The sequence below is a fragment of the Leucoraja erinacea genome, unplaced genomic scaffold, assembly GCF_028641065.1.
Source record: "Leucoraja erinacea ecotype New England unplaced genomic scaffold, Leri_hhj_1 Leri_704S, whole genome shotgun sequence".
Classification (NCBI taxonomy): Eukaryota; Metazoa; Chordata; class Chondrichthyes; order Rajiformes; family Rajidae; genus Leucoraja; species Leucoraja erinaceus.
This window is the reverse complement of record NW_026576624.1, coordinates 51,593-76,877: the sequence shown is the minus strand read 5'-3', so window position 1 is coordinate 76,877 and position 25,285 is coordinate 51,593. Positions and strand designations below refer to the sequence as shown.

Sequence of the window (25,285 nt, the reverse complement as noted above, 5' to 3'; positions counted from 1 at the left end):
CCCTCTCCCCTTCCTCCCCCCTTCCCCCTTCCCCCCCCCCCTCTCCCCCCTTCCCCCACCCCCCCCTCTCCCCCCTCCCTCCCCTTCCCCCCCCTCCCCCCCTCTCTCCCCTTCCCCCACCTCCCCCCTCTCTCCCCCTTCCCCCACCCCCCCCGTCCGCCCTTTTTTCCCCTCGCTCTCTCCCCCCCCCGCCCCCCCCCCCACAGTTTCTCCCAGGGGACCATCCCAAGATCCGCCGTGTCGAGGGGCAAGTTCCGGTCTCTGGTCCAGCACCTCCTCTGCGATCCGGAATTCCGCACAAACTTTCTGCAGGTAAACCGGAATGGGGACGGGGCCCTGAACCTCACCCCGCCCCCCCATGGGGAGAGGAGGAGGTTTGGGGGAAAGGAGAGGGGAGGGGAGGATGGAGGGGAGAGGGGGTCATAAGTGATAGGAGCAGAATGAGGCCATTCGGCCCATCACGTCTACTCCGCCATTCAATCACAGCTGATCTATCTCTCCCTCCTAACCCCATTCTCCTGCCTTCTCCCCATAACCCCTGACACCCGCACTAATCAAGAATCTATCTATCTCTGCATTAAAAATATCCACTGACTTGTGGCCTCCACCGCCGTCTGTGGCAAAGAATTCCACAGATTCACCACCCTCTGACTAAAGAAATTCCTCCTCATCCCCTTCCTAAAGGAACGTCCTTTAATTCTGAGGCTGTGACCTCTGGTCCTAGACTCTCCCACCAGTGGAAACATCCTCTCCACATCCATTCTATCTATGCCTTTCATTATTCTGTAAGTTTCAATGAGGTTCCCCCCCCCCCAACCTTCTAAACTCCAGCGAGTTCAGGCCCAGTGCCGGCAAATGCTCATCATATGTTAACCCACTCATTCCTGGGATCATTCTTGTAAACCTCCTCTGGACCCTCCCCAGAGCCGGCACATCCTTCCTCAGATACGGGGCCCAGAATTGCTCACAATATTCCACATGTGGCCTGACCAGCGCCTTATAGAGCCTCAGCGTTACATCCCTGCTTTTGTATACAAGCCCTCTTGAAATAAATGCTACATTGAGTTTGCTTTCTTTACAACCGATTCGACTTGCAGATTAACTTTTTGGGAATCCTGCACCAGCTCCCAAGTCCCTTTGCAACCTCCGATCTCTGGATTCTCTCCCCATTTGTAGAATAGTCTCGGCCTTTATTCCTGCTACTAAAATACACGACTCCACACTTTGCTGCACTATATTCCATCTGCCACTTCTCCGCCCACTCTCCCAACCTGTCCAAGTCCTTCTGCAGACTCCCCGCTTGCTCTACACTACATGCCCCACCACCTATTTTCGTATCATTCGCAAACGTGGCCACAAAGCCTTCAATCCCATCTGTCCACAGGGGGAGAGGAGGTGGTTTTGAGGAGGGAAGAGGGGAGGAGAGGGAGAGGAGGTGAGAAGAGAGGAGGAGAGAAGAAGGGAAGAGAGAAGAGGAGAGGAGAGAGGAGGGGAAGAGGATTCTCTAGAATTCTCTGCCACAGAAGGTAGTTGAGGCCACAGTTCATTGGCTATATTTAAGAGGGAGTTAGATGTGGCCCTTGTGGCTAAAGGGATCAGGGGGTATGAAGAGAAGGCAGGTACAGGATACTGAGTTGGATGATCAGCCATGATCATATTGAATGGCGGTGCAGGCTCGAAGGGCCGAATGGCCTACTCCTGCACCTATTGTCTATGTTTCTATGTTAAGAGGAGAAGAGGGAAGAGCGGAGGAGAGAAGAGGGGAAGAGGGGAGGAGAGAAGAGGGGAGAGGAGGGAAGAGGGAGAGAGGAGAGAAGAGGGGAGGAGGGAAGAGGAGAGAGGAGAGAAAAGGGGAAGAGGGGAGGAGAGAAGAGGGAGAGAGGAGAGATGAGGAGAGGGGAGAGAAGAGGGGAAGAGGGGAGGAGGGAAGAGGGAGAGAGGAGAGAAGAGGGGAAGAGGGAGAGAGAGAAGAGGGGAGAGGAGAGAAGAGAGAGAGAGGAGAGAAGAAGAGGAGAGAAGAGAGAGGAGAAGAGGGGGAGAAGGGAAGAGGGGAGGGAGAAGGTGGTAGAGGAGGGTAGGAGAGGGGGGAGATGAGAGGGGAGGGAAGGAGGAAGAGGGGGAGGAGAGGGGAGGGAAGGAGGAGGGTGAGGAGGGAGATGAGAGGGGAGGAGGGTAGGAGAAAAGGGGAGGGGAGGGGGGGTGTGGGATGTGTCTGTTCCTGACCCTGTTCCACAGGGGGAAAGCTGCCAGCAGTATGGGGGAGTGTTTCCTAGCTGCCCTCGAGAAAGCTCCTGTTTGAGTTGCTGCTGAGGCTGCTGCAGGCCCACGACTCACAGGTACGGGTGGGGAGAGGTGGAGGTGGACGGGAGGGATGGAGGGAGGGTGTGGGTGTGGGTGTAGATGAAGAGGGGGGGGGGGGGAGTTGATAGGGATGGATGCGGTTGTGAGGGGGTGGGGGAGTATGTGCGGGAGGAAGGGGGGGGGGTGGATGAGGGATGGGTCGGCAGTAGATTGGACAGGGGAGGGGTAGGGTCAAAGTCGCAAGGTGGGTATGAATTTGGGTAAAGATATGGATGCCCCTCTCACTCCCTCCCTCCCTCTACCCCCCTCCTCTCTCTCCATCCCTCTCCTCTCTCCCCCACCCCCCCAGCCTGACTGCCCCACCCCCTGCCCGCTGCCCCTCGCCACAGTGAGGGTCCTGAGCCAACTTCACCCTGACTGCACCCGGCTCCTCGAGTCTCTCCTGCCTCCGGGAACGCCCCTCAATCCAGGTGAGTCGAACCCTCGACAGGATAAAGGTTTAGTGCAAGATAAAGTCCCATTATAGACAGTCCAAGGGTCTCCAGGTAGATGGGAGGTCAACGCCGCTCTCTGGTTAGTGAGAGGACGGCTCAGTTGCCCTGAGCAACTTGCTATTGAAGGAGTGCAGCGTAGGTTCACCAGGTTCAGGATGAAGGGATTCAAAGTAACATTAGCAAATTTGCAGATGACACAAAGCTGGGTGGCAGCGTGAACTGTGAGGAGGATGCTATGGGAATGCAGGGTGACTTGGACAGGTTGTGGGAGCGGGCAGATGCAGGGCAGATGAAGTTTAATGCGGATAAATGTGAGGTTATCCACTCAGGAAGGCAGATTACTATCTAAATAGCGTCAAGTTGGGAAAAGGGGAAGTACAACGGGATCTGGGGGTCCTTGTACATCAGTCACTGAAAGTAAGCATGCTGGTACAGCAGGCAGTGAAGAAAGCCAATGTCATGTTGGCCTTTATAACAAGAGGAATCAAATATGGGAGCAAAGACGTCCTTTGCAGTTGTACAGAGCCCTAGTGAGACCACATCTGGAGTATTGTGTGCAGTTTTGGTCCCGTAATTTGAGGAAGGACATTCTTGCTATTGAGGGAGTGCAGCGTAGGTTTACAAGGGAGTTTAGAAGGATGAGAGGGAATCTTAGAAACATAGAAACATAGAAAATAGGTGCAGGAGTAGGCCATTCGGCCCTTCGAGCCTGCACCGCCATTCAATATGATCATGGCTGATCATCCAACTCGGTATCCTGTACCTGCCTTCTCTCCATACCCCCTGATCCCTTTAGCCACAAGGGCCACATCTAACTCCCTCTTAAATATAGCCAATGAACTGGCCTCAACTACCTTCTACGGCAGAGAATTCCAGAGATTCACCTCTCTGTGTGCAAAATGTTTTCCTCATCTCGGTCCTAAAAGATTTCCCCCTTATCCTTAAACTGTGACCCCTTGTTCTGGACTTCCCCAACATCGGGAACAATCTTCCTGCATCTAGCCTGTCCAACCCCTTAAGAATTTTGTAAGTTTCTATAAGATCCCCCCTCAATCTTCTAAATTCTAGCGCGTACAAACCGAGTCTATCCAGTCTTTCTTCATATGAAAGTCCTGACATCCCAAGAATCAGTCTGGTGAACCTTCTCTGTACTCCCTCTATGGCAAGAATGTCTTTCCTCAGATTAGGAGACCAAAACTGTACACAATACTCCAGGTGTGGTCTCACTAAGACCCTGTACAACTGCAGTAGAACCTCCCTGCTCCTATACTCAAATCCTTTTGCTATGAGTGCTAACATACCATTCGCCTTCTTCACTGCCTGCTGCACCTGCATGCCTACTTTCAATGACTGGTGGACCATGACACCCAGGTCTCGTTGCATCTCTCCCCTTTTCCTAATTGGCCACCATTCAGATAATAATCTACTTTCCTATTTTTGCCACCAAAGTGGATAACCTCACATTTATCCACATTATACTGCATCAGCCATGCATTTGCCCACTCACCCAGCCTATCCAAGTCACCTTGCAGCCTCCTAGCATCCTCCTCACAGCTAACACTGCCCCCCAGCTTCGTGTCATCCGCAAACTTGGAGATGTTGCATTCAATTCCCTCGTCCAAATCATGAATATATATCGTAAATAGCTGGGGTCCCAGAACTGAGCCTTGCGGTACCCCACTAGTCACTGCCTGCCATTGTGAAAAGGACCCGTTCACTCCTACTCTTTGCTTCCCGTCTGCCAACCAGTTCTCTATCCACATCAATACTGAACCCCCAATGCCGTGTGCTTTAAGTTTGTATACTAATCTCTTATGTGGGACCTTGTTGAATATTATTGAAACATATAAGATTATTAAGGGTTTGGACACGCTAGAGGCAGGAAACATGTTCCCGATGTTGGGGGAGTCCAGAACCAGGGGCCACAGTTTAAGAATAAGGGGTAAGCCATTTAGAACGGAAATGAGGAAACACTTTTTCACACAGAGAGTTGTGAGTCTGTGAAATTCTCTGCCTCAGAGGGCGGGAATTAATCTTGTGAACCTACACTGCACTCCCTCAATAGCAAGAATGTCCTTTCTCAAACTAGGAGACCAAAACTGCACACAATACTCCAGGTGCCGTCTCACCAGGGCCCTGTGCAACTGCAGTAGGACCTCTTTGCTCCTATACTCAACTCCTCTTGCAATGAAGGCCAACATGCCATTCGCTTTCTTCACTGCCTGCTGTACCTGCATGCTTACATTCTCGTATCTCCCCTTTCCCTAATCTGACACCATTCAGATAATAATCTGCCTTCTTGTTCTTGCCACCAAAGTGGATGACCTCACATCTATCCACATTATACTGCATCTGCCATGGTGAGGACTGGTTGATGGAGTTTAATACAGAGAAGTGTGAGGTGCAGCATTTTGGGAAGTCTAACATGGGCAGGACGTACACAGTGAATGGTCGGCCTCTGGGGATGTTGTAGAGCAGAGGGATCTAGGGGTACAGGTGCATGGTTCCTTGAAGGTGGAGTCGCAGGTAGATAAGGTGGTCAAGAAGGCTCTCCAGAAGTTGGGATGTCTTGTTGCAGATATGGTGTACCAGGCGTTGCGGAGGCTGCACTTGGAGCATTGTGTTCAGTCACGGGCACCGTGTTACAGGAAAGATGTCGTCGAGCTGGAAAGGGTACAGAGAAGATTTACGAGGATGTTGCCAGGACTCGAGGGTGTGAGCTACAGGGGGAGGTTGAGCAGGCTGGGAGCAGGAGGATGAGGGGAGATCTTACAGAGGTGTACAAAACCATGAGAGGAATAGATCGGGTAGACAGACGCACAGAGTCTCTTGCCCAGAGGAGGGGAATCGAGGACCAGAGGGCACAGGTTTAAGATGAAGGGGGAAAGATTTAATAGGAATCTGAGGGGCAACTTTTTCACGTTGGGTGTATGGAACGAGCTGCCGGAGGAGGTAGTTGAGGCAACGTTTAAGAAACATTTAGGCAGGTACATGGATAGGATGGGTTTGGAGGGAAATGGGCCAAACGCAGGCAGGTGGGACTAGTGTAGATGGGACTTGTTGGTCGGTGTGGGCAGGTTGGGCCGAAGGGCCTGTTTCCGCGCTGAAAGACTGGGTGATTGTGTCAGATTCTCTCCCTCTCCACGGAGCAGTGCCAGTGTTTTATTTGGATTAACTGAACGATACAGGGAGGAGACATTCCCTTCGGCCCAACGAGTCCGAACCGACCAGCGACCCCCCCGTAAACGAGTACAATCCTACACACACTGGGGGCAATTTACAATTTTTACCCAGGCCAATTAGCCTACAAACCTGTACGTCTTTGGGAGTGTTGGAGCAAAACCCACAGCAACCCCTGGTCAGGGTGGAACCCGGGTCTCCAGCGCGATGTGGCAGCGTGTCGATTTTGTCTCGGGTTTAGCAGCGTCTGCGTTTGGCTTGTAATTTTTCTCTCTCTCCCCCCCCCAGAGACCCGTCTCGTCTTGGTCAATGTGGACTGGACTCGGCAAGACTCTGTTCCCCATGGGGGCGGAGGGGCCGGGGGTCGCGACCCACCAAGGTCACCCCTCCCCCGCAGGGTGGGGTCACGAGGTCGGCGGTGGGCACGGGATGGGAGGGGTCAGACTGCCTCCCCCCCCACGGCCCAGAAAGAGTAAGTCTACCCCTCCCCTCAATATCCCCTCCCCTTCCCCCTCCCTCCCTATTTACCCCTCCCCTTCCAAATGTCCCTCCCTCACCATTTTCCCCACTTTTTTCCTCTCCTCCTCCTCCCCTCCCCCCACCCCCACTGACCTGTCTTTCCCTGCCCCAGGAACGCTGCAGTCTGTGAAACCAGACGGCTGGTACGGAGACGGCTAGACACGGCGACTGCCCCAGACAGACAGTGGTCGGAGGTCAGAGGTAAAGGCAGACCCTCTCCCCCCCCCCCCCCACCCTCCGCTGTGTTTAAACCCCCGGCCCTTCAGCCCACTGCCTTCCCCTCCCCCGTACACCTCTCTGTCTCTTTATTTATTGTTGCGAAAGACAGGGTGGTGCGGCGGGTAGAGCTGCTGCCTGAAAGCGCCAGGGACCCGGGTTCGAAGCCGACCGCGGGTGCGGTCTTTACGGAGGTTGTACGTTCTCCCCGTGACCTGCGTGGGTTTTCTCCGGGCGCTCCGGTTTCCTCCCACGCTCCAAAGACGTGCGGGTTAGGTCTAAGTTGGCTTTGGTAAAAATAAGTGAGTTCGGCATTCCGAAAAATGCAAGGAATCATGGGATTTGTCAAAGGTCATTCGTGATAAAGGAAAAGTGAATGAAGCGCTGGCTGTATAAACTGTATAAATTCTTATCTTTATTCATGATTTATGTGTAAAAATATATTTACTGTGAGGAACGCGGGAGAGCAGGGTATAAATGGAAGGTCGGTGGGGGCGCTGCGAGTTGGCTGCCCTGCCAACAGCGTGTTCGTTATTTAGACTCTTTTGTGTCCAAATGTTTGTTTTACTGTCTCTTGGCATGTCTTATGTGGGGGGTGGTGGGGAGGGGAACCGCTTTCGGTCGTCTCCTCGACGGAGAGGCGACTTTTTCCATGTCGCCTCCCTTGCGGCCTAACAGCATGGATTGGAGCGGCCTTTCCCGGAGTCGGGCCCGGAGTTTCACCAGCGGGCGCAGCGTGGACTTTCCATCGCAGAGCGGGCGAACCTTTGTCGGGGGTTGCCAGAGTGGAGTGGCCCGCTGCGGATCGTCTAGCCACAGGCACGCCGTGGCTGGGACCCCACACCGGGGAATCCCCGAAAAAGAGCTCCGACTGCCGGCCTGCGGCCTATAACATTCTGAAGCCTAACGTCTCTGGTAAGAATGTGTCGGATCGGGTCCTCCAAGCGTGCATGACCGTCCCAACAAAAGGGCCTGTACATCGGGCTGTTTGTAGTGGCCACTATGGTGGGTTCTTGGCCCCGACCATAGGGGAACAATGGAGAAGGACTGACTGAACTTTGTGAACTCTGAGGAAGGACATTATTGCCATAGAGGGAGTGCAGAGACGGTTCACCAGACTGATTCCTGGGATGTCAGGACTGTCTAATGAAGAAAGACTGGATAGACTTGGTTTATACTCTCTAGAATTTAGGAGATTGAGAGGGGATCTTATTGAAACTTACAAAATTCTTAAGGGGTTGGACAGGCTAGATGCAGGAAGATTGTTCCCGATGTTGGGGAAGTCCAGAACAAGGGGTCACAGCTTAAGGATAAGGGGGAAATCCTTTAAAACCGAGATGAGAACTTTTTTCACACAGAGAGTGGTGAATCTCTGGAACTCTCTGCCACAGAGGGTAGTTGAGGCCAGTTCATTGGCTATATTTAAGAGGGAGTTAGATGTGGCCCTTGTGGCCAAGGGGATCAGAGGGTATAGAGAGAAGGCAGGTACGGGATACTGAGTTGGATGATCAGCCATGATCATATTAAATGGCGGTGCAGGCTCGAAGGGCCGAATGGCCTACTCCTGCACCTAATTTCTATGTTTCTATGTGCCTTCCACCAGTGAAGAATGCTGTGGTGGATGTTTGTGTTAAATCTTATTATGTATTGTGTGTTTTTTTTTAACTGTATCGCTGCTGGCAAATTTATTTCACTGCACCTTCGGGTGTATGTGCCGAAAAAACTTGACTTTGAAAAACAGCAATAGAGAGGGGGCAGGCAGGGGGAGAGAGACTGGACAGGCGGAGAGACATTCTCGGCAGCCAAGCTGCTGCATGCGTACAGACCTGCGATCCATCCGTAGTCAGGATCGAACCCGGGTCTCCGGCACTGCAAGCGGTGTTGAATTGCTACTGGACCGTCCCCGTCCCCTCCCGAGTGTCCCATCCCTGTCCGGGGTCGGCCGGAGATGTCTGGGGTGACCCCGGACTGACGGGACGCCGGCCCGGAGCAGTGGCAGCCCCAGGCTTACGGCCAGCGCTGAGAAGAAGCGTTAACTCCAGCTCAACTCTGCTCCAACTCCCGAGGAACCCGTTCCCTGACGGTCAGCTGCATCTCTCGCCTTATCCAGTGGCTGTCGGTTAAACCCCCCTCGGTGCCAGCGAAAGCCAAGCACCACCCGTTAACGGGGATACACACAAAACGCTGCGATAACTCAGCGGGTCAGGCAACATCTTGGTGACGTTTCGGGTCGAGACCCTTCTCCAGAGATGTTGCCTGACCCACTGAGTTACTGCACCATGTTGTGTGTGTTGTGGATTCGGTGGGCTGAAGGGCCTGTTCCTGCGCCGTATCTCTAAAGTTTAAAGTTACAGCATGGAAGCAGGCCCTTTGGCCCGTCTAGTCCACACTGACCACCTGTTCACACTAGTTCTGTTTAGTTTAGATACGCAGCATAGAAACAGGCCCTTCGGCCCAACCAGTTTGAGGGGAGGGGACAGGGAGCTGTGAGGGATGGGGAAGTGAGGGGGACAGAGAGGGGAGGGGGAGTGGAGAGGGGGGATGGGGACAGAGAGGGGGGGGGAGGGGGTGTGGAGAGGGGGGATGGGGACAGAGGGAGAGGGGGAGGGCGAGAGGAGAGGGGTAAGTACGGGGAGGGGGAGGAGGAGAGGGGTAGGGAGGGGGAGGGGGAGAGGGATAGGGACTGGGATGGGGAAAGTGAGGGGGACAGAGAGGGGGAGGTGAGAGGGGAGGGGGGGTACAGGGAGGGGGGATGGGGAGGGGGGGGACAGTGACAGGGATGGGGACCAGGAGGTGAGGGGGTGGGAGGGCCAGTCATTCTCACACATTGCCTCCTCCCCTGTCAGCAGCCGCAGTGGGAAGGAGCTCGGACACATGTGAGGTTGTCTCGGACTCTGACTCGGACAGCGGGGAATCGCTGGCGGCCCGTCTCTGCGGCAAGGTAACGGGTCTCTCGTCCACGTCCCACACGGCTCAACTACAAGAGGGGGAGGAGACGGGGGGGGGGGGGGGGGGGGGGAGGGGGAGGGCAGGAAGGAACTGCAGATGCTGCTTTACGCCCGAAGATAGACACAAAATGCTGGAGTAACTCAGTGGGACAGGCAGCAGCATCTCTGGAGAGAAGGAATGGGTTGGGGGGGGGGGGGTGGAGGAGACAGGGGGAGGGGAGACGGGGGTGTGGGGGAGAGGCTCAGGCAGGGGGGAGACAGGCAGGGAGGGCGGGGGGGAGACGAAGGGGATAGAGTGCGGGGGGGTGTGGGGGAGTGAGAGAAGGGGGCAAGGGCTGGTAGGTGAGAAGACGAGGGAAGGGGTGAGAGGAGGGGTGAGGACTGGGGGAGGAGGGGCAGATAAAGTGATGGGGGTCCTGACTGAGGGTGGGGGGGGGGGGGGGGAGAGGGGAAGAAAGAGAGATGGGGAGGGGATTGGGAGGTCCAGCTTGTGTTCCCCTCCCCCTCCCAGGGGCTGTGTCTGACCCCCCCCCCCCCCTTTTCTCTCCTCTCTCCCCCCAGAGGCCTCACCGTCTGTACCAGAGGACCCAAGCACAACACCTTCATCCCCACCCTGCTGCAGCACTCCCTCTCCCCACCACCCCCAACACCAGCTCCCCCACCCACTGGGTGACACTGGTGAGTCTCGCCCCCGCTCCTGGACACTTTGTAAGGGGAGAGGAGGGAGAGGAGGGGGAAGTAGAGGTAGCGTGGGGGGGGAGAGGGAGGGGAAGGAAGGGGAGTGGATAGTTGGGGGGCAGAGGAGGAGGCTAGAGGTGCGGGAGGGGAGAGGAGAGGTGGGGTGGGGGAGCGTGAGAGCTGGGTGTTTTGTGGGGGGGGGGGGGGAGAGAGCAGGGGAGGGGGGAGGTGGGAGATATGCGGGAGGGTGGGAAAGGTAGGGGTGGGGTCTGACGGGGAGAGGTGTGCGACACGGTGGGCCTGAATGGCCTGTCTCGCTCATGCTGTCTCTCTCTCTCTCCCCCTCCCTGTCCCCCTCACCCTCCCTGTCCCCCTGGGGGGAAGACAGTATGTTAAGTTTAGTTAAGTTAGGCGGTCACCCTCCCTCCCTGTCCCCCTCCTGACCTGTCCCCTTTCACCCTCCCTGTCCCCCCCTATCCCCCCTCTTCCCCTCACCCCCCTGTCCTCTCTCACCCTCACCCTTCCTGTCCCCCTTTCACCCTCCCCTATCATTCTCCCTCTCCCTCCCTGTCCCCCTCTCCCCCCTCCCTCCCCCCCCCTGCCCCTCTGCTTTAATTCCAGGATGCCGGAGTGGAGTAAGGGTGCCTGGCCCTGCCTTTCTCCCCTCCCCTGAATGTTTTCGAGGTGTGTGGGCCGGGTCTGCTGTGTGGGTTTGATTCCATTTTGCCCCTCACTCCCTCTCTCTCGTTAATGAATCAATAAATTGGACATCACGGCAGAATTGGCATTTCTTCAAGTGTGGCAAGTTGAGATTAGTTTAGAGATACAGCATGGCAACAGGCCCTTCGGCCCATTCAGTCCGCACCGACCACCAACCACCCGTTCGCCTGGTCATGTTTACGGAAGAACCGCAGATGCCGGGAAAATCGAAGGTAGACAAAAAAGCGCTGGAGAAACTCAGCGGGTGAGGCAGCATCTATGGAGCAAAGGACTAGGTGACGTTTCTCCAGCATTTTGGTCTACGCACTGGTTGTGTGTTCAGTTTAGTTTAGAGATACAGCGCGGAAACAGGCCCTTCGGCCCACCGAGTCCGCACCGACCAACGATCCCCGCACCTTACACACACACACACACACACACACACTGGGGACAATTTTACCAAAGCCAATTAACCTACAATCCTACACGTCTTTGGAGTGTGGGAGGAAACCGGAGCACCCGGAGAAAACCAACGCAGGTCACGGGAGAACGTGCAAACTCCGTACAGACAGCACCCGTGGTCAGGATGCAGCAGCTCTACCCGCCGCACCACTGTGCCGCTGTTTCTATCCCTCTTACTTTCTACCGAAGAAGAACTGTGGCAGCTCTGGTCAGTTTTGGGCCCCATATCTGAGGAAGGATGTGCTGGCTCTGGAGAGGGTCCAGAGGAGGTTTACAAGAACGATCTCAGTAATCAGTGGGTTAACATACGATGAGCGTTTGACGGCACTGGGCCTGTACTCGCTGGTGTTTGGAAGGATGAGGTGGGGACCTCATTGAAACGTACAGAATAGTGAAAGGCCTGGATAGAGTGGATGTGGAGAGGATGTTTCCACTAGTGGGAGAGTCTAGGACCAGAGGGCACAGCCTCAGAATTAAAGGACGTTCCTTTTGGAAGGAGATGAGGAGGAATTTCTTTAGTCAGAGGGTGGTGAATCTGTGGAATTTATTGCCACAGACGGCGGTGGAGGCCACAAGTCAGTGGATAATCTTAAGGCAGAGATAGATAAATTCTTGATTAGTGCGGGTGTCAGGGGTTATGGGGAGAAGGCAGGAGAATGGGGTTAGGAGGGAGAGATAGATAGATCATCCGTGTTTGAATGGCGGAGGAGACTTGATGGGCCGAATGGCCTAATTCTGGTCCAAGAACCGGTGAACATATGACTGTGTTTTGTGCGCAGTGACCTGTTTATTCACGGACAGTGAAGGCGTTTTTTACAGAGACCAGCGGCAGCCGGGGAAACCGGCACAAGAAGCAAATGGTCCCGAACACAAAGCGTGCACCAATTAGAAGCAAGTGGTCCCGTCGGGAAAGGTGGCAGACACTGGGGGGGGGGGGGGGGGGGTGGAGCCTCCCCCTCCTTCCTGCACCGCCCCGCCCCATCACCTCCCACACACACACCCCCAGAGACAGGGTCAGACACGGGGTGAAACTTTCTCCCCCCCCGCCCCGCCCCGCTAGCTGAAGACTGTGTTGAGCTGCTGGGTGACACGGATGAAGGTGGTCCTCCTGCTCAGCTCCTTCAGCTTGGCGGCTCCCACGTAGGTACAGGTGGAGCGCACGCCCCCCAGGATGTCCAGTACCGTCATCTCCACATCACCCTTGTACTCCACCTCCACCGTCTTGCCCTCCGATGCCCTGCGCACAGAGAAGGCAATGTGGTGGCAAACCCCGATACACATTCCTCCACCCACCCCTCCCTCTCCACCCCCCCCCCACCCCACTCTCCACCACCTCCTCACCCCTCCCTCTCCACCCCCACCTCCTTCGCCACCCCCCCCCCCATCCCTTTCCACCCCCTCTCCCTCTCCACGCCACCCCCATCTCCACCATGCCCTTCCTCTCCACCCTCCCTCCTCTCTACTACACCCTCCCCTCTGCCCCCCCCCCCCTCTCTCCCCCCCTCTCCTCCCCCCTCCCTCTCCCTCCTCACCCACTCTCTCTCCACCCTCTCCCTCTCCACTCCCCCCCCTCCAAGCCTTCCCTCCCTACCCCCCTCCTCTCCGTCCCTTCCCTCTTTCCCCCCCCCCCCCCCCCCGTACCTGTACTCGGCCACCCCCCCCCGCTGTGCTTCTTCATGGCCGTCTCGGAGCTCATCCCGTAGAAGAGTTTGTAGGTCCGTCCGTCTTCTTCTTCATCGTTTCACCCCCGCACTGGGTGTGGCCCGAAAAACATCCCCCCCAACATGACAAAGTCAGCACCGGCCCCTGGGGGAGACACAGGGGGGGGGGGGGGGGGGGGGGGGGGCAGAGAGAGAGAGTCAGAGAGGGGAAGGCAGTGATAAGTCTCCATCCCCCCTCCATCATCCTCCTCTCCCTCTCTGCCCCAATTCTCCCCCCTCCCCCCTCTCTCTCCCCCTCCCCCCCCCCCCCCCCCCCCCAGGCATAAACTCACCGAAGGCCTTAGCCACGTCACCGGGACAATTGCACCCTCCGTCCTGTGGGGACAGTTTCACCATTAGTGGCCCCCCGTTGGGGGGGGAGAGAACATTTACACCCCGAGAACAAGGATCCCCTCACCCCCCCCATACCCCTCTCCCCCAACTCATCCTCCCTCCCCATTCTCCCCACTTCCCCTCCCCCACTATCCCGCTCTCCCCATCACCTCCCCCTCCCAATGGCCCCATCCCCTTCCTCCTGCCTACCTCCCCCAATCTCCCTCTCCCCCCCCCCTCCCCCCTCCCTTTCTCCCTCCCTCCCTCCCCATCCCTGTCTCTCTCATCCCTCTCTCCCCCATCCTTCCTTCCCCCCCCAACCCTCTCTCCCTCATCTCTCTCTCAGCCAACCTTCTCCCCCCCCCCCCCCATCCCCCCCCTCACGGAGATGATGTGCCCGCTGAGTCCATGGGCGGCATCTGCGCACTCGATGACGGCGCTGAGCTGTGGGTAGCCCACGCCCGTCTTCTTGCGGGTCGTGCACACCGAGCCTGGAGGGGGGGGGGGGGGGGTGGGGGAGAGTGGGGGAGGTGATGGGCCGGGGGGGGGGGGGGGGGGGGGGGGGGAAGGGAGGAAGGAGCACCCAACATCAATTAGTGCGTAGGAAGACCCCAGGTCCTCTCCCATCCACCTGTGCCCCTCACCCACCCCCCACCAATGCACCACTCTCCCCCCCCCCCCCCCCCACATCCATCAATCCCCCTGCGCTAGAGTTGCTGCCTCCCGGCGCCAGTGACCCGAGTTCAATCCTGACCACGGGTGCTGTCTGTACGGAGTCTCTGGAACTCTCTGCCACAGAGGGTAGTTGAGGCCAGTTCATTGGCTATATTTAAGAGGGAGTTAGATGTGGCCTTTGTGGCTAAGGGGATCAGGGGGTTTGGAGAGAAGGCAGGTACGGGATACTGAGTTGGATGATCAGCCATGATCATATTGAATGGCGGTGCAGGCTCGAAGGGCCGAATGGCCTACTCCTGCACCTAATTTCTATGTTTCTATGAGTTTGCACGCTCTCCCCGTGACCTGCGTGGGTTTTCTCCGGGTGCTCTGGTTTCCTCCCGCACTCCAAAGAAGCACAGGTTTGTGGATTAATTGGCTTGGGTAAGATTGTAAATTGTCCCTAGAGTGCAGGATGTGCGGTGATCAATGGTGGGTGCGGACTCGGTGGGCCGAAGGGCCTGTTTCCACGCTGTATCGCTAAGCTAAACTAAACAGCAACCCAATAATAGATTAACACAACGTGCTGGTGGATGAGGCAGCATCTCTGGAGAACGTGGAGAGGTGACGCTCAATGTGAAATACTGTAGGTGACCCTTCTTCAGACTGTTTTTGATTGAGGAAGGGTCCCGACTGGAAACATCACCTCTCCATGTTCTCCAGAGATGCTGTCTGACCCGCTGTTACTCCAGCACTTTGTGTCTATCTTTGGTATAAACCAGCACCTGCAGTTCCTTGTTTCTACATTCCTTTAGTTTAGTTTAGTTTAGACATACAGCATGGGAACAGGCCCTTCGGCCCACCAAGTCCGCGCCGACCAGCGATCCCCGCACATTAATACTATCCCACATACTGAGGGCAATTTATAATTTTACTGAAGCCAAATTAACCTACAAACCCGCACATCTTTGCAGTGTGGGAGGAAACCAGAGCACCCGGAGAAAACCCACGCAGACCACGGGGAGAACGTGCAAACTCCGTACAGAGAGCACCCGCAGTCAGGATATAAATGTAAAAGTGTCCCTAGTGTGTGAGGGATAGTATAGATGTACCATGATTGCTGGCAGAAGGGCCTGTTTCTGCATTGTATCTCTAAATTTAACTAAACTAAATCCATATTTTCTTGCCTTTCTTGATGGAAAGAGTCCAATCCCTGCAGTGACAGACACAATCATACCATGTGGAAACAGGCCCTTCGGCCAACCTGCCCACACCGCCCAACATGCCCCATCTACACTAGTCCCACCTGCCTGCGTTTGGGCCACATCCCTCCAAACCTGTCCTATCCATGTACCTGTCTAACTGTTTCTTAAACATTGGGATAGTCCCAGCCTCAACTGCCTCCTTCGGCAGCTCGTTCCATACACCCACCACCCTCTGTGTGAAAATGTTACACCTCGGGTTCCTATTAAATCTCCCCCTTCACCTTAAACCCGTGCCCTCTGATCCTCCTACTCTGGGCAAGAGATTCTGTGCGTCTACCTGATCTATTCCTCTCTAGATTTTGTACACCTCTATAAGATCACCCCTCCTGCGCTCCATGGAATAGAGACCCAGTCTGCTCAACCTCTCCCTGTAGTTCAGACCCTCGAGTCCTGGCAACATCCTCGTAAATCCTTTCAATAGACAATAGGTGCAGCAGTAGGCCATTCGGCCCTTCGAGCCAGCACCGCCATTCAATGTGATCATGGCTGATCATCCCCAATCAGTACCCCGTTCCTGCCTTCTCCCCATATCCCTTGACTCCGCGATCTTTAAGACCCCTATCGAGCTCTCTCTTGAAAGTATCCAGAGAACCGGCCTCCCCCCGCCCTCTGAGGCAGAGAATTCCACAGACTCACAACTCTCTGGGTGAAAAAGTGTTTCCCCGTCTCCGTTCTAAATGGCTTACCCCTTATTCTTAAACTGTGCGTGGCCCCTGGTTCTGGACTCCCCCAACATCGGGAACATGTTTCCATCTTCCCAGATTCCCACACTTACCTGGCCCAATTCCCACTTTGATGATATCCGCTCCGGCCAAGATGAGCTCCTCCACCATCTCTCCCGTCACCACGTTCCCTGCCTGGCAAGATGGAAATCCACAGGGAAGGTCAGTCGGTCAGGACTTGGGGAACATTGGGGAACATTCCTAGAACGAGCAGTGTAGGAAAGAACTGCAGATGCTGGTTTATTCCGAAGATAGACACAAAATGCTGGAGTAACTCAGCGGGACAGGCAGCATCTCTGGAGAGAAGGAATGGGTGATGTTCGAAGGGTCTCGACCCAAAACCTCACCCATTTCCCCCCCCTCTCTCTCTCCATCTCTCTCTCTCAACTCTCTGTGTGAAAAAGTGTTCCCTCGTCTCCGTTCTAAATGGCTTCCCCTTTATTCTTAAACTGTGGCCCCTGGTTCTGGTCTCCCCCAACATCGGGAACATGTTTCCTGCCTCTAGTGTGTCCAAGCCCTTAACAATCTTATATGTTTCAGTGAGATCGCCTCTCATCCTTCTAAACTCCAGAATGTACAAGCCCAGCCGCTCCATTCTCTCAGCATGTGACAGTCCCGCCATCCCGGGAATTAACCTGGTGAACCTACGCTGCGCTCCCTCAATAGCAAGAATGTCCTTCCTCAAATTAGGGGACCAAAACTGCACACAATACACCAGGTGTGGTCTCACTAGGGCTCTGTACAACTGCAGAAGGACCTCTTTGCTCCTATACTCAACTCCTCTTGTTATGAAGGTCAACATGCCATTCGCTTTCTTCACTGCCTGCTGTGCCTGCATGTGCTGACTTTCATTGACAGATAGATAGATAGACAGAGAGAGACAGATAACCGTGGTACAGGCGACAATAAGAAACATTTTAAGAAGTGCCTGAATGAGAAGGGAAGACTCGAGGGCAAGCGAAGTGGACATGGCGGAGTGGTGGGTGTGCAGGGAGGGGCGGGCCGAAGGGCCTGTTTCCCTGCTGTCCCGGCCCTCACCATGATGGTGTGTTCCGGGAACTTCATCCGGACTTCCTTGACGAACTCCACAAAGTGCTCCGAGTATCCGTTGGCAACGTCGAGGCAGATGTAGCGAATCTCGGGAACCGACTCCAGCACCGAGCACAGGCGCTCAAAGTCATTGGTGCCCATCCCCGCACTGGCTGCTACACTCTCTGGGGAGAGAGGTGGGGACGATGGAGAGGGGGAATTGGAGCGAGGGAAGGGGAGGGGGGAAAAAGAGGGAAGGGGGAAGGGGAGGAAGGAGAGAGGAAAGAAGGAGGGAAGGGGGGGAAGAGGGAAGGGGGGAAAAGAGGGAGAGAGAAGGAGAGAGACGGAAAGGGGAGAGAGACGGAAGGGGAGAGGGGGCAGGGGGAGGGGCAGGGGGCAGGGGAGGGGGAGAGGAGAGAGAGGAAGAGAGAGAGGGAGAGGAGGGGGGGGAGAGAGGGGGGGAGAGAGGGGGAGGGTGGAAGGGGAGCGAGAGGGAAGGGGGGGAGTTGGGGGGGGAAGAGTGGGGGGAGAGAGGGGGGGGTGGAAGGGGAGGGAAGGGGAGGGGGGGGAAGGGGGGGGGGGAGAGGGGTTCGGAAGAGGGGCAGAGACGAAGACGAGGGTGAGTGGAAGGTTGTAAAGTTGAGAGAGGGAGGGGGAAGGCGGAGAGTCTTATCGTGTTCTGCCCTGTACTCATCCCTCACACCCACTCTTCCACCTCTCTCTCCCTTTCTCCACCGCACTCGACTCCTGCCCCCTCCTCTCCCATGCCCCTCGCCAGATCTCTCACCACTCCTGCCTCCACATATCCCTTCCCTGTACCATCCCCCTGCTCCGCTCCCTTAACCCCCCCTCCCATATATCCCCCTCCCCCAGGTCCCCCTATCCCCCTTGTCACATCCCCCACCACTCCCCGTATCCCCCTCAACTGTGCCCCTCCCTCTCCCTCTTTCTGTCCCATCTCTGCACCCAAAACCCCACCCACCCATCACCCCCCTCCCCTTTGTCCCTCTCACTCACAGACCTGGCAAACAGTCGGCAACAGTCGGCATTGGAGGATGCAAAGTCTTTCCATTCCTCCAGCGAGTAGTGTTTATGGATGGCAGTGAACAGCGAGAACTGTGGGGGGGTGAGAGAGAGGGAAGGGGGGGGGGGAGGGAAGGGAGAGGAGAGGGGAAGGGGAGGAGAGGGAAGGGGGAGAGAGAGAAGGGAAGGGGGAGAGGGGAAGGGGGAGGAGAGGGAAGGGGGGGGGGGAAGAGGGGAGAGAGGGAAGTGGGGGGGGAGAGGGAAAGGGGGGAGAGAGAGGAAGGGGGAGAGGGGGGAGGGAGAGAGAGAGTTGAGGGGGAGGGAGAGAGGGAGGGAAGGGGGAGAGGGAAGGGAGGAGAGAGAGGAGGGAGGGAGAGGGAGGACAGGGGAGAGGAGGGAGGGTTTGAGCGGAGAAAGGGGGGGAGAGAGGGGGGGGAGTGAGGAGAGAGAGAGAGGGGGGAGATATTCCCGGGAGCCGATTGGGGAAGGGAGAGAAGAAGGGGGGGGAGAGGGGGGGAAGGGATGGGAGAGGGGGAGAGAGGGAAGGGGGAGAGGGAAGGGGAGAGAGGGGGGAGACTGTGGGGAAGGGGGGGAGAGAGGGAAGGGGAGGAAGGGGGAGAGAGGGAAGGGGGGAGAGAGGGAAGGGGGGATAGAAGGAAGGAGGGAGGGAAGGGGGAGAGAGGGAAGGGACAGGGAGGGGAGATGGAGAAGGAGGGAAGGGGGGAGAGAGAGGGAAAGGGGGGGAGAGAGGAAGGAAGGAGGGGAGGGAAGGGGAGGGAGGGAAGGGGGGGAAGGGAGAGGAGGGGAGGGGGGAAAGGGGGGAGGAGGGAAGGGAGGGAAGGAAGGGGGGAGAAGGGAGGGAGGGAAAGGGGGGGAGGAGAGGGGAGGGAGGGAGGAGGGAAGGGGAGGGAGGGAAGGGGGAGGGAGGGAAGGGGGAGAGAGGGAAAGGGTGAATATGATTTTTTTGTTGGGTATTTACTATTTGTTTTATTGTTACAATAATATTAAAGTTCTGATCTTGAGAACATCGCAATCTTTGAATTTTCAAGGAGTTTATTACTATTTCCGTCTCAACAGTCAATTTTGTATTTAGCTACGTAATTAGGTAATTAACTAATTATATACTTTTATTTCAGGTCATCCAAGTAAGATGTATCATATTTGTTTCAGAATGCTTCAATCTATAATAACTGAAAATGTCATTCAGTTCTCTTAATTTTTAAGAAAGTTATGGGCTTTTGACTGTTCTCGATCACAGCTTTTGTGTTAAGTCAATGGAAAAGCAATATGGAACAAGATGCTAATTTCCGAGTATGTAAATGGCCATAACTTTTTTAATACTGAAGATATAAAAGTGAATTAGGTATCAAATTAAAGTTCTTTTTATACTTTATCTGATGGGATCAATTACAGGCTTGATTTTTAAAATCTCAACATTTTGTAACATTCCTAATTTCAGCCTGACAAATATCCTTTTGCCTTGGCCTCTACAGCCTTCTGTGGCAATGAATTTCACAGATTCACCAAGCTCTGATGAAAGAAATCTCTCCTCATCTCCTTCATAAAGGAGTGTCCTTTAATTCTGAGGCTGTGCCCTCTGGTCCTAGACTCTTCCACCAGTGGAAACATCCTCTTCACATCCACTCTATCTACGCCTTTCACTATTCGGTAAGTTTCAATGAGGTTCCCCCCTCATTATTCTAAACTCCAGCAAGTTTAGGCACCAGACACGCATCATATGTTAACCCAATCATTGCTGGGATCATTCTCGTAAATCTTAGTGGCACGGCGGCACAGCAGTAGAGTTGCTGCCTTACAGCGCCAGAGACCCGGGTTCGAACCCGACCACGGGTGCTGTCCGTGCGGAGTTTGAACGTTCTCCCCGTGACCGCGTGGGTTTCCTCCGAGATCCTCACTTTCCTCCCACATTCCAAAGACGTGCAGGTTTGTCCGTAAATTTGGCTTGGTATAAATGTAAACTATCCCTAGTATGTGTAGGACATTCTTGCTATTGATGGAGTGCAGCGTCGGTTTGCAAGGTTAATTCCCGGGATGGCGGGACTGTCATATGCTGAGAGAATGGAGCAGCTGGGCTTGTATACTCTGGAGTTTAGAAGGATGAGAGGGAATCTCATTGAAACATATAAGATTGTTAAGGGTTAGGACATGCTAGAGGCAGGAAACATGTTCCCGATGTTGGGGGAGTCCAGAACCAGGGGCCACAGTTTGAGAATAGAACGGAGACGAGGAAACACTTTTTCTCACAGAGAGTGGTGAATGTGGAATTCTCTGCCTCAGAGGGTGGTGGAGGAGGTTCTCACTTTTTCTCACAGAAGAGTGGTGAGGAGTGGCCATTCAGCCCTTCTCTGCCTCAGATCAGGGTGATCATCCAACTCAGTATCCCGCAGGTTCATACCCCTGGATCTTTTCAATAACTCCCTCTTAGATAGGCCAATGAAGTGGCCTAAAAACCCTCTGTGGCAGAGAGTTCAGGGGATATGGGGAGAAGGAAGGCAGGAACGGGGTACTGATTGTGGATGATCAGCCATGATCACATTGAATGGCGGTGCTGGCTCGAAGGGCCAAATGGCCGACTCCTGCACCTATTGTCTATTGATAGGGTTAATGTGTGGTCGCTGGTCGGCGTGGAAGGGCCTGTTTCCGCGCTGTATCTCTAAAATGATTTAAAAAAACTCCTTGTGACCTTGTCTAACGCCAGCACAACCTTCCTCAGATACACCGGGCCCTTAGAGAGAGACCTCCACTGGGAGCCGCACTCGCTGGAAGAAATATAGAAAAATAGGTACAGGAGTAGGCACCTTCTCGGCATTTCGAGCCAGCACCCGCCATTCAATATGATCATGGCTGATCGCCCAAAATTAGTACCCCCGTTCCTGCTTATTCCCCATATCCCTTGTTTAAGAAGGAACTGCAGATGCAGGAAAATCGAAGGTAGACAAAAATGCTGGAGAAACTCAGCGGGTGGGGCAGCATCTATGGAGCGAAGGAAATAGGCAACGTTTCAGGTCGAGAGTTTGAAGAAAGGTCTCGACCCAAAATGTCGCCTATTTCCTTCTCTCCATAGATGCTGCCTCACCCGCTGAGTTTCTCCAGCATTTTTGTCCACTCCAAATCCCTTGATTCCTTTAGCTCCAAAAGCTAAATCTAACTCTCTCTTGAAAACATCCAGTGAATTGGTCTCCACTGCCTTCTGTGGCAGAGAATTCCACAGATTCACAACTCTCTGGGTGAAGACATTTTTCCTCATCTCAGTCCTAAATGGCCTACCCCTTATTCTTAAACTGTGTGACCCCCCGCTCCATGCTAGGTAGTAACATGGACTGCCAAGGAAGGTGTGTTCGGACGAAAGAGCAGAGAGGGGAAGTGTAGAGTGTGCAGGGGCAGCCCGCCCGCACAGGAAGTGTTTTGCTCGCGTACCTTGGCCAGTGCTTTTGCCATTTCGAATGTCCCCACGGTGTCCATGTTGGCCGCGATGATGGGAATACCGTTGTACGTTCCCTTGGAGTTACGGAACACAAATTCCCGCTTCAAATCCACCTGTGGGAGGGAAGGTAGGAGGGGAGGAGAGGGATCGCAACAAGAGAACACAACAGGAATTTAGTTTTGAAAGGAATTGCAGATGCCCGTTTAAACCAAACAGAGACACAAAACGCTGGAGTAACTCAGCGGGACAGGCAGCATCTCTGGGGAGAAGGAATAGGTGACGTTTTCGGGTCGGATCCCTTAGAGTCATAGATCAGTTTCAGTTTAGTTTATTGTCACTTGTACTGAAGAACAGTGAAAGACAATACGTGATTACAATCGAGCCATTTACAGTGAAAAGATACATGATAAGGGAATAATGTTTAGTGCAAGGTAAAGCCAGTAAAGTCTGATCAAAGATAGTCCGAGGATCACCAATAAGATAGATAGTAGTTCTGGACTGCTCTCTGGTTGTGGTAGGATGATTCCGTTGCCTGATAACAGCTGGGAAGAAACTGTCCCTGAATCTGGAGGTGTGCGTTTTCACACTTCTGTACCTTTTGCCTGATGGGAGAGGGGAGAAGAGGGAGAGGCCAGTGCCTCTCTCGCTGCACCCCCTCTGTGATTCCTCCTGTCCTCCCAGACTCGCTCCCACAGCCACGTGCGTTTTCCCGGTGCTTGCCTGGCCTCCATCTTGTGCCTCGTGGAATGGAGCTCCGGTTCCAGACACGCTTTTCGCAACAGTTCTCGTTCCGTGCCCTGCGTTCCACACTGGTTGCGATACGCTCCCGCTCTGAACCTCCCGCAGCTCCGGGCCTCACTCATCCACACCCCCGACGGCCCCCAACTGCACTTCATCCGACGCCAGACCCACGCCCTCAACAAACGCTTCCGCGCCGACCTGGACTCGGGCTTGTACACTCTGGAGTTTAGAAGGGTGAGAGGGCATCTCATTGAAACATATAAGATTGTTAAGGGCTTGGACAGGCTAGAGGCAGGAAACATGTTCCCGATGTTGGGGGAGTCCAGAACCAGGGGCCACACAGTTGAAGAATAAGGACGGAGACGAGGAAGCACTTTTTCTCACAGAGAGTGGTGAGTCTGTGGAATTCTCTGCCTAAGAGGGTGGTGGAGGCAGGTTCTCTGGATGCTTTCAAGAGAGAGCTAGATAGGGCTCTTAAAAATAGCGGAGTCAGGGGATATGGGGAACGGGATACTGATTGTGGATGATCAGCCATGATCACATTGAATGGCGGTGCCAAATGGCCTACTCCTGCACCTGTTGTATTTTGACTACCAAGGATCAAGGAAGTAGGGTCTCGACCTGAAACGTCACCCATTTCTTCCTTCTCTCCAGAAATGCTGCCTCCCCCGCCGAGTTACTCCAGCATTTTTGTGTCTACCCTCCACTTCCTTCGATGGCTGAGTATGTTCGGCACATCCCCAACAACTCTCAACAGCTTCTACAGATCCGCCGTGGAAAGCATTTTATTTGGGATCCATCGCGCCAACCAACCTCCCTTCCATTGACTCCATCTACACCTCACGCTGCCTCGGCAAGGCCAGCGGCATCATCAAGGACCAGTCGCACCCCCTTGTCACTCCCTCTTCCGCCCAAAAATCCTATAGCGAGCAAGATAGTCCACTCGATGAAAAAGACGTAGTACGGCCATGGGTTCATGGGTAATTTTCGGCCCCCATTTCCGTAACCGGCTTCCGTCTCCGCACCAAAGATCCCAGAGGATACTAGTGCAAAGACGGAAGCCGGTTACGGAAACATCCTTGTAAAAATAAAAGTTATTTGGGAAAAATCTTCTCCTCATTTTCAGAATTTTAATTTATTAACACAAACTGTTCCCCCCGCAACGTTGATTACACTGCGAGTCAGGTCGGGTCCGGTTACTGAAATGGCCGACGTTCCGCTCCGTTGCGTACTACACGTCAGCCCATTGCATTTAGACGGAGTGGACTATCTTGCTCCGCTAGAGGATCTTTGCTCCCATCGGGCAAGAGGCACAGAAGTGTGAAAACGCACACCTACAGATTCAAGGACAGTTTCTGTGATCAGGCAACTGAACCATCGTCTCACCAACTAGAGGGCGATCCAGACCTACCATCTACCTCATCTTTAATTTGGACGTCACCTTGTACTAAATGGCAATTCCCTTTATCATATATCTGTACACTGTGGACGGCTTGATTGTAATCATGTATTTGTCTTTTCACTGACTGGTTAACACGCAACAAACGACCTCCTCTCCCCCGACTCAGAACGGGCAGGGAAACAATGGTGCTGACATTCACGCAAGCCACCTTCCAGAAACCGCCCAGTGAGGCTGCAAGGAGGCAGGTGGAGCGCGGTTTTCCGGACCGGGTCACGAGGACGGACCGGCGTGCAGCTGTATCGGCCGCTCTGGCGGAGGGCGGAATCTTCTGGAAGGGCCGGCGACGGCCTGAAGTGGTGGCCACCATGCCCCTTCCCCCTGAGGCATTCTGGGAAGGCGGAGGGAGGCCAAGCGGGCGTTATACCTCGCTGCGGCTTTTCAGCGTGCTGCGCTTGGGTCGCAGCAAGACATCCTTGAAGTCGAGCTTGATGTCGTTGTCTATTCGGGGCATCTTGATTTGGCCTTTGGTAGGCTTGGCTTTGGTGGGACAAAATGGCGTCCACTTCTGCTTCTTCTTCTTCTTCTTCCCCCACCTCGCCTAGTTGGCGCCAAAAACCGTTGGGGGGCTGCGACCACGTGATGCCCGCAATGGTGGTCTCGAGCAGCTCTCCGCACTGGGCCTGCGCGTCACACCGCCGCCGCCGCTGGATGGGGAAAAGGGAGGGGGGGTTAGTACGCATGCGCACTGACGTCACCCACCGGCCTACCAGCGCCCGCCCGCGCAGTGCACGCCGGGAGATGTAGTCCTTACTCCCCACCGCCGTCATGTTAGAGGGGCGGTTATCGAACTACAACCCCCAGAACCGCGCGCGACTGGCCGACGTCACTCACCACCAACCGGCGCCCCCTACGCTGCCCCGCGCAGTGGACGCCGGGAGATGTAGTCCTTACTTCCCACCGCCGTCATGTTAGAGGGGCGGTTATCGAACTACAACCCCCAGAACCGCGCGCAACTGGCCGACGTCACTCACCACCAACCGGCGCCCGCCCCCCGCAGTGTACACCGGGAGATGTAGTCCCCACCCCCACCGCCGCCATGTTAGAGCAGCGCTCGTGAACTACAACCCCCACAGAGTCGCTCGCGATTGCCCAAATATCCCTCTCGAACAGACCGACCATTTTCCAACGGGGACTAAGAATTGGGACTGATTTTGTTTTATTAGGAGGCAGACAATTGGGAATTGTTTTCACAACGGTGTGGAAACAATGAATGAGACGCTTCCGTCGGGCAGGGTGAAGGGGGTGAAGGTCGCCTGGTGAGTGGCTGCCCCGGTGGGGGGGGGGAGGAAGAGGGGGGCGGCGGCTGCTATTGGCTGAGGGCGGGAGGGAGGCGGACCCCGATTGGACGGGAGTGGAGCCGGGTCCGATTGGTCGAGGTGCCGGCCTATCACAGCCGCGCCTGGCCATGGCGAGG

General features: G+C 55.0%; 2 protein-coding genes across 2 annotated transcripts; one reads left to right on the top strand and one right to left on the bottom strand.

The window, feature by feature from the left end:
• Positions 1–206: 206 nt before the first annotated feature.
• Positions 207–11,117, top strand: LOC129694547 (uncharacterized; the record flags this gene model as incomplete). The annotated part of the gene is made up of 7 exons (XM_055631274.1): positions 207–312; positions 2,651–2,771; positions 6,264–6,447; positions 6,607–6,695; positions 9,560–9,651; positions 10,220–10,336; positions 10,958–11,117. Coding segments are annotated over 7 exons (727 nt in total), but the record flags the coding sequence as incomplete, so codon positions are not given.
• Positions 11,118–12,428: 1,311 nt separating this feature from the next.
• On the bottom strand, positions 12,429–24,541 carry LOC129694551 (GMP reductase 2-like). Its single transcript, XM_055631278.1, is given in 10 exon segments — positions 12,429–12,734; positions 13,139–13,158; positions 13,161–13,303; positions 13,491–13,533; positions 13,915–14,021; positions 16,225–16,306; positions 17,210–17,381; positions 18,231–18,316; positions 21,662–21,781; positions 24,236–24,541. Coding segments are annotated over 10 exon segments (1,041 nt in total). The 5' UTR covers positions 24,323–24,541; the 3' UTR covers positions 12,429–12,553.
• Between the last annotated feature and the right edge of the window lie 744 nt (positions 24,542–25,285).